This window comes from Chrysochloris asiatica, unplaced genomic scaffold (assembly GCF_000296735.1).
Source record: "Chrysochloris asiatica unplaced genomic scaffold, ChrAsi1.0 scaffold00033, whole genome shotgun sequence".
Lineage (NCBI taxonomy): Eukaryota > Metazoa > Chordata > Mammalia > Afrosoricida > Chrysochloridae > Chrysochloris > Chrysochloris asiatica.
This window is the reverse complement of record NW_006408551.1, coordinates 20,615,351-20,624,630: the sequence shown is the minus strand read 5'-3', so window position 1 is coordinate 20,624,630 and position 9,280 is coordinate 20,615,351. Positions and strand designations below refer to the sequence as shown.

Genomic DNA, 9,280 nt, shown 5'->3' with positions numbered 1-9,280 from the left:
ATGAGTCAGCTCACTTTAATAAACAATGTTCACCTTTTGTTGAGTGGATGTACCCCTTGTCATGTGAATTTTCACCATAAACAAAAACAAAAACAAACCTATCTGCCAATATGGAATGCTCAGAGAGGCTGGGATGCAGCAGTAACTAGGGTAAGAAGAAACTTGTCCAATCCATCTATTGTCTTTTCTTTCAGTTACATACATGTGAGGCTAATCTGTTTTTGAACTCTGCACATAAGATTCTAGAGTTCACTGACAGCTCTATAAGAGAATACCTACTGTAAGAAACTCTGGTTTCAGAAAAGACGTCTTAGAATTTGCCAGCAATCAAGGAACTTTTATAAAGTAACCAGGCAACACATCAATGTAGGTGACCGAGTAGCAGCTCTGCTGACCCCATTCTGGCAGCAAACCTCCAAAAGGGAGGACGCAAGAGAGACTCAATCAAACACACTGACTCACACCTGTATACTGAGACTGTAGCCGTTCAGATGCACTGGGCTGCAATGATGAGGGGACCCTGGAAGGTCCTCTTTTGGACTTCCTAGAGTTGCAAGAACAACCCTGCAGACAATGGAAGTCTCATGCAGAGACTGCTTCCAGACCTTGCCTAATATGTCTCTGCTTTGTACCCTTTCTGGTTATAGTAATGAACTGGTAATTACAAGTAGAGGTAGTCTCTATGGGTTCTGTGAGTCATTCTCGTAAATTATAGAACCCATGGGTGGCAGGAGAGCCAGCAAAGGCTTGTGTTTGCCTATTTGCAGAGATTGGAAGGACAGAGTCTTACCTTGTGGAGACCAAACTCTGGGTGGTTGGGGGCAGAAAGTGCCACATGGGTAATTGGTGTCAGTATGATGAAATGGGAAGGTAAGAATGTGAAGTAGCTTCACATTTTGAAATTAGCCTTGTATCAGTTATGACAGAAACTGTAGTTTACTGTTGTTGCTTTTCTATTTTGTGTGTGTGTGTGTGTGTGTGTGATAACCTATCTCTCATATCAATTTTCTACTAGAAAATAGTATGTTTAGAATTAGATTTTTGTCTTCTGGATCACCTTCATTAATACACTTTGCTTTTTAAAAACTCAGAAGTTGAATGAAACCAATTAAAATAGGTATGCTAGATTTAAAATCTGACTGGAACACTTTGGCCAAAATTGAAAAATTAGAAGCCATCTTCTAGCAATGTAGAGGAGTCATAGGTGCCCTTCCTTAAAAAAACCCAAATGTTTTCACATCACAACACATTTGTAATACAGTAATACTAACTCCTTTGTCATTACTATAGAATTTTTATTCTCATGTACTTCATTTGGTATAACCAAGCCACTGTATGTACTTCATATTTCATATAGTCATTTTTGAAAAGGAGAATGATCCACTTTTATTTTAGAGAATAATAAAAAAGGTCCTTTAAAAAAAGTCACATTTATGAATAAAATTCCTTTTGCATTACTTCCTACAATCCATGATTCAATAAATTTTGCACTGTTATTTTTTTTCTTCTTTGGAAGTAATCTGCATATTTGACAACATTTCTATCTTCTTGAGGCAACTTTCTTTTCTCCACAAACACGTAATTAAGGACGTTGTACCAATTTACTCTTATTTCCTTCCTGTTCACTGAGTTTAAACTGAGTATAGGCGAGAATGCCAAATAATGTACATAAAATGCCAAGACCCTGGTTAATTGACAGTGGATCTTTAAATAAAACATATCCTCCAAATAAGGTAATGCAGAACTTGAAGTGTCCAAACATGTTGTAACTGAAGTTCTTAGATAAGGACAATAAAAACCACAAGCTAGGTGTCACACTCCATACCACTCCTCCAGTGCCCCCGCCTCCCAGAATACATAAAGTTCCCTCTTTACATATATATATATATGTGTGTGTGATGTATATACATATGCATGCATGTATACATATACACATATGTATGTACACATACGTACATACATATATACACATACATGTGTGTGTGTATATATATACACACACACACACACACACACATATATATGTATATACATATACCCACTACACCACATACATATATATGTATGTATGTGGAGTCCTGGTGTTGCACTGTGGGTTAATGCACCAGTCTGCAAAACCATTTGAACTATAAGGACAGTGGTTCAAGCTCACCAGCTGCCCCTTGGAAACCCTATACAGGGTTGCTATGGGTCAGAACCAACTCAACAGCACTTAATAACAAACAACAACATGTATGTATGTATATATAAAATATTAGGTTGTTATAAGTTCCAAGGATTAAAAGGATATGTACACATATATATACATACATACCTACATACACACACACACACACAAATATATAAATATATATATGAGCTCTGGTAGCATAGTGGTTACAAATCGGGCTGTGAACCACAAGGTCAGCAGTTCGAAACTACCAGCTGTTCTGTGGGAGAAAGATGAGGCGTGCTGCTCCCGTAAAGATTTACAGCCTCGGAAACCCTGTACAGGGTCGGTATGAGTTGGAACCGACTCCATGGCACATAACAACTATATATATATATATATATGGAGCTCTGGTAGCAAAGTGGTTACGAATCAGGCTGCTAACCTTAAGGTCGACAGTTTAAAACTACCAGCTATTCCACGGGAGAAAGATGAGGCTTTCTGCTCCCATAAATATTTACAGCCTCAGAAATCCTGTGCAGGGTCACAATGAGTAGGAACCAACTCCACGGTACCTAACAACAACATATATATATGCAAAGAGAGAAAGAGTGTCTTGGTGTGGGACTATAGGTTAATGAATTAGACTGCAAAGCCAGTTTGATATATATAAAGAGAGAGAGATTGTGTGTCCTGGTGTGCTAGTGTGGTGCTGTGGGTTAATGCACAGGACCTCAAAGTCAATTTGAACTGCAAGGTTGGTTCTGACTCATATGGACCCTGTATAGGGTTTCCAAGGAGTAGCTGGTGGGTTTGAACCGCCACCTTGTGATTCAAAACAACCTCGTGGTCTAGTGCTTATCCTTCAGCACCACACTAGGACACATATTTGTAGTCTTGTCTTCCTTACCAGAATTTAAGCCTGTGAGTCCAAGATTTTTGTGTATTTGATTCTATACTATATCTACAGTGCCTGACATAGCAGGTATTCAATAAAATATTTATCAAATCAATGAATGGTTTAAAGTGGCAGTGGTTCCCACTCATAGCGAGTTTGTATAGGGGGATTTTAAGGGTGTAAATCTTTGTGGGACCAGAAAGCCTCATCTTTCTCCTGAACAGCTGTTAGTGGATTCGAACTGCCAATCTTGTGGGTAGCAGCACAACACAAAACCCACTACACTATTGGAGCTCCTTACTGAACGGTTTATGTTGTTGTTAAGTGCCATTGATTCAGTTCTGACGCCTATCGATCTTGTATAGGGTTTCCGAGGAGCAGCTGGTGTGTTTGAACTGGAGATCTTGTGGTTTGCAGTCCCCTGCTGACCCTACAGCACCACACCAGGAATCCAATATAGTGGGTAAGTAATAAATATTTGTTGAATGAGTGAAAGATGAACTATGTTCTTAATCATAGTACAACCTGGTGCTGACTGCACAAGTTCTGGGACTAGACTGTTGTTGTTAAGTGCTGCCTGAGTTCAAATGTGAACATCATGCTTCTCAAACATCTAATATGACCTAATATGAGTTGTTTAATCTGCATTTCATTTCCTCCGCTGAAAATTCAATGACAGAATTCACCTCACAGAATGGCTGTGGAATAAATGACCTTTAAACATGGCCTGGTACAAAATAAACAGATATCATTGTGTTGGTCTTAAAATATATATATATATGATTATTACCAATGCTGCTGCTTGCTATCTGGCAACAACTACTATTGCTTATTTGTTGACATTTCAGTATACAGTCCCATAAAAACCAGTACACTCTGAGATGATGTTACTGAACTACTCTTTGATCTGAGGGCGTCCATTCTTTGTATTTGCTGATGAGTGTGTGGGGGCGAGGGCTGGAGGGCAGAAGGAAATCCTAAAACAAAGAGAATAACCAGCAGAAGGGTGAAAAGGGGCAGCTGAACTGGACCTAGACCTTCATGACTGACTTATTTTCCTAAAGTAACATTCAGAAAAATAGGCACACCCATCTCTGAATAAGTACAAACACATACTCAAGTCAGATGCCAATGGCTTGACAACATCTTTTATAATCTGGATGAAAGATCTTTCTATTTTACTACTGAAGATAACTGAAAATTGGCTGAAAGTCCAAATCTTCACTCTACTATCCATTCATTCAACAAATACTTGATGCTACCATGTGCAAGAAATGTCGTTCCATTTAATTTTTATAAGAAAACAGTGACATATTATTTAAGAAATTAAAAAAATATTCATGGTACAGAAGGCTAGCTCATCTTCCCACAGACTTTAATAGGAAACGACAATAAAAAAAATAAAAATTACCCACTCTAATTAACTAAGCCATGTGGTAGGAAGTGTGAGACTAGAAGAAGGCAGTGAGTAGGACTACTTTGGAAAATATGAAAGACTACCCATTTGCAAGACTCCATGTGTGGCACTGTAAGGTCAGCACTGGACTGCGAGCCACAAGGTCAGCAGTTAAAACCCACCAGTTGCTCCTCAGAAACCCTATACAGAGTCGCTATGAGTGGGAACCTACTCAATGGCACAAAACAGCAACAACAAATACATGTGAAGGAATCCTGATGTGTGGGCGTAGGGTAAGGACTGCTAACCGTGAAGTCGGCAGTTCAAATCCACCAGCTGCTCCTTAGAAGACCTATACAGGGTCGCTGTGAGTTGGAACCCACGGGCAGTACTTTAACAACAACAGATGCATTTATAAGTGATTATGAAAAGGATACGTGACCGGTGAAGTGTTCCCAATGATCCAGTAAATTGATAAGTTCACCATGAAAGCTATTACTCCAGAGAGCAGCACCATAACCTACAAATAAACCAAAAGAACCATGAATGCAAAGTGGCTGTAATCACTGTCATCAAGTAAAAATCCGTTTCATTAGGCATTTTAAAAACTGCAAATATTAGCCATTAAGAATAGGAAAGAGAGTCAAGTTGAGAGACAGTAAGAAGTGAAATAAAAGAGCAGAATGAATAGTATTCAGAAATGTAAATTCATCTACAAGGAATAATAGAAAATTCTACAATCATACACTGCGCCTCTGAATGTGAATTTAATTTCATTTTTCTTACTCAGCTGATGAAAACTATACTTTTACTATAAACGTAGTACGTATGCATTATAGAAAAATCAGACAATAAAGGCAGCAAAAAGAACATACTGAATTGCTGTAATTCTAGCTACCCAATGTTATTGACTAATGCACCTTGGTATATATAGCCGTCCAGAGCTTTACCTCATGGACTATTCATTTCATTTAAATGAAATCAATAAACATTCATCAGCGAATTAAAATCTAGGCTAGGCCTTGTGAGAAACACAACATGTAAAAGCTTGCTTTTGCTGTTAAGTGTAGTCGAGTCACTTCTGACTCATAGTGACCCTGGAGAGGGTTTCTGAGGAGTGGCTGGGGAGTGTGAACCACTGACGTTGCGGTTCAAACAACTTGTGGCCCAAAGCTTATCCTACAGTGCCACACCAGGACTCCAGAACCAGACTGGCTGCGTTTAAATCTTAGCCCTGCCATTTACTAGCTGTGTGATCTTAGGCAAATTACCGTATGTCTTTGTGCTCTGTTTTCTCATTTTAACTATCCCTGGGTGTTGGTGAGGATTAAATGAGTTTATATATGAGAAGCATTTAGAACAATTCTTGGTGCATATTAAGAGCTATGTAAGTGCAGGCTGTGATTGTCAGGATTTTTATTATACGCTCAATTGGTTTCTAAGCTCTTTGAGGGCAAGTGCCTATTACATGGAGTCCTGGTATGGTGGATATGACTCGACAGCACTCAACAACAATAACAGTCTAGTTCTGGAGTCCATGCTCTTAACCCCTTCTTCTATATTACCTCTCAAATCACAACAACTTACAACTCAGGCAGTAAAAGAAAATGCACTACACTGAATGCCACACCATTACAGCCAAACACGTGGAATGGAGACAAATCTCAAGATAGATGTTACTTTGGGCTGAAAGAAAAAGAAGAGTCTTTGGATCTTAAAACACTGTAGGTTATTGTTCCAACTCATAGTGATCTTGTATATGTTTTCTGAGGAGTGGCTCATAGGTTTAAACAACCAAACTTGCAGTTAGCAGTTTAATGCTTATCCTACAGCACCGCACCAGGACTACAAAAGCCTGTATGATTTTAAAAGAGGGAAAACCATGGGCCACAGCATGGTGAGGCAGCTAAGCATAAGGCATGTTCACGGGACGGTGAATAAGCCAACCTGGCTGAGAGCAGGGGGCACAGTGGGCTCTACACCACCATACACACATATGGTGTCCTATTCCAATCTATTCCACAGTATGCACAGTTATAAAATTATCTCCTATTTTTAAAGAGAATTTAGATAAAATAGAGGTTGTGGTTTGAATTATTCAGAAGTTTGGTGGTGGTGGTGTTGATGTGCCGTGGAGTTGGTTCTGACTCATAGCGACCCTGTACAGGGTTTCTGAGGCTGTAAATCTTCATGAGAGCAGAAAGCCTCCTCTTTCTCCAGCGGAACAGCTGGTAGTTTCGAACTGCTGAGCTTGCGGTTCGCAGCCCGATTCGTAACCACTATGCTACCAGAGCTCCTTATTAAGAAGCTTAAGTTGTATCAAATAACATCCGTAAAGAATGTGCTCCTTAGAATGATTAGTTGTATGAGACCAAAAGGGCAACATTTGTCCAAAACCAAGTATGACAATAATGGCAGGGACAGGAAAACCACAAGAATGAAAACAGGGAGACCACAGGGAGAGTGCTGACACACCGAGGGGCTTATAGCCTCTGTCACTGAACAATCTGTGTACAAATTACTGATTGGAAAACTTATTTGCTATGTAAACTTTCACCTAAAGCACAACAAAATGCTCAAAATAAATAAATTATATATTTTATTTTTATAAAAATGAGCTACAAAAACATGATGTCTTAATTGAAGATTCTTTCAGTCCCATGTGGGTTTTACCAATTCTTAAATCAGCATAGTCCTAAGGGGACAGAGGGAGCTGAATTATTGTCCAGTTGAAGTGGTGAGAGGTGTTGGTTACAACTCACAGCAACTCTGTACAGGGTTTTTGAGGAGTAGAAAGTCTCAACTTTTCTCCTGAGGAGCAACTGATGAGTTTGAACTACTAAACTTACAGGAAATATTTAATTATTTTTTAATTTAAACATTTAGGTATTGCAGAGTTACTTAATTCTCTGAGTCTCAGTATCCTCAACAAGAAAAATGTGTACTGTTGTTTCAATTCCAACTCATAGTGATCCTATAAAACAGAACTGCCCCTTAGGGCCTAGCTGAAGCCCTCACAGGGACAGATGGCTGGGTCTCTTCTCCCACACGATTGGTCAAACTACAGACCTTCTGTTAGCAGCTTAACACACTTAGCTACTACATCACCTAGGTTTCTTTATTAGGAATAATCTGCCTAATAGGGCTATTGGAGTCCAGGTGTGGCGCTTAGGATAAGCACTGATAATATAAGGCTGGCAGTTCAAACCGACCAGCTGCTCCTCGGAAACTCTATACAGGAATGTTATCAGTCAGAAGCAATTGATGGCAATTAACAATAACAACAGGATTGTTATTAAGATTAAATAAATTAATATTTGCAAAGTACTTAGACTAAAAAGTACTTAGACTAAAAGTACTTAGACTAAAAGGACTTAGAAAAGGACTTGCAAAGTGCCTGAGAAAGAGTAATAAGATCTAATACGTGTTTGAAAAGTTAGCACCACCACCAAAAATGGCATTCCCTATGTACAAAAAGTTAGTTATGGGATGTAGCAACTCCTGTTACACTTTCTAATTTAAAATGGGCCCAAAGTACATATACCTTTGCTCTGGGAATTCCACTCCTGGTACTCTACTGCAGAGACATAAAAATAGAAAAGTACCAGTATAGAAGGGTGTTTTACAGGAATGTTTATTGTAACATTGTTCATAGTCATCAAGAATTAGAAATAAACACTCTGGAAGGACTATTTATTATACAGACATGGAAAAGAATGATTTGGAGAGGTTTTCATAAAGTACTAATAATTGAGAAAAGCAAGATTCAGATAAGATGTATATGACCCCCACTTTTGTTAAAGAAACAAAATTCTAATTTATGTATATATGTGTGTGTGTTTTTGGGGGGTCATATGGAAATACACTGAGCAAAAGATGGAAGCACAAATTTTAGAATGTTAACATGACTTTGCCAGGAGAGGGGGTATGGGACGTACATGTGTATATGGGTAGGAGGACTCAGGAGAAGAGGTACCCACGGTTAAAACAGCAATATGATATGATTCCAGACATATAAACTACACACACATGAGGGGGGTTTCAAACAGCTTGTGGAAAAACTCCATTACCTTTTCATTTCATTTTGATAAAGGTGACTATCTGAGTGTGGCAACACTTCAGAGGCGCTTCATGCTATATTTTTAGGTATACTCATATATATGTTCAGTAATGCAGTGACTCCATATGATAACCACTGGTCTGTGGTTCGAGCCCACTAGTCGCTCTGTGGGAGAAAGATGAGGCTTTCAGCTCCTGTAAAAATTTAAAAGCCACCTTCCAGCGCTTCCCTGCCCAGGCAGCACAGCCTCCCTTCTGCTATCGGAGAACTCCGCTTTTGTTTTTCATTTTGATTTTGGTTTTGTTTTCTACCCGACTGGTGTTGTTTGGCCATCATATAGCCTCCCTTCTGCTACTGGAGGGCTCTTTGTCCCCCTACATTACACGAAAAGAGTCAGCAACTGCTTCCAAATAGCCAAGCTGCAAAAACACTTTATAAAACACCAAAACCCAGGCAAGAACCAATACCAGCTGCCATAAACCAGGGAAACAAGCAACACCTATAAAAGTTACTCTGAGTTAAGATATAAGAGGAGTGAAAAGGGAAGACCATAACCTGATCACATCTTCCTGGAGGCAATCAGAAAACATAAAAAACTACCAAAATACAAAATTAATTATTAGGGCCACAGAAAAACATTAAACATGTCCAAGAAGCAAAAGCAGATGACCATATCGGCACATTTCCAGAAAAAAGATAAAATATCTGAGACAAATGAACCAGAAGTAGACCTCCTCTCCATGCTGGAAGGAGGGTAGGCCTTGGAAATACCTGAGA

The 9,280-nt window shown here is 39.1% G+C and overlaps 1 protein-coding gene across 1 annotated transcript in view; it reads right to left on the bottom strand.

The window, feature by feature from the left end:
- Nucleotides 1-1,514: 1,514 nt before the first annotated feature.
- Nucleotides 1,515-9,280, bottom strand: part of SLC35E3 (solute carrier family 35, member E3) — a 24,851-nt gene continuing 17,085 nt past the window's right edge. The window contains exons 4-5 of the mRNA XM_006859540.1: nt 4,881-4,963; nt 1,515-1,769 (exon numbers count right to left, since the gene is read on the bottom strand). Coding sequence (XP_006859602.1) covers nt 1,583-1,769; nt 4,881-4,963 — 270 coding nt within the window. The 3' untranslated portion in view covers nt 1,515-1,582. The remainder of the gene's footprint in view (nt 1,770-4,880; nt 4,964-9,280) is intronic.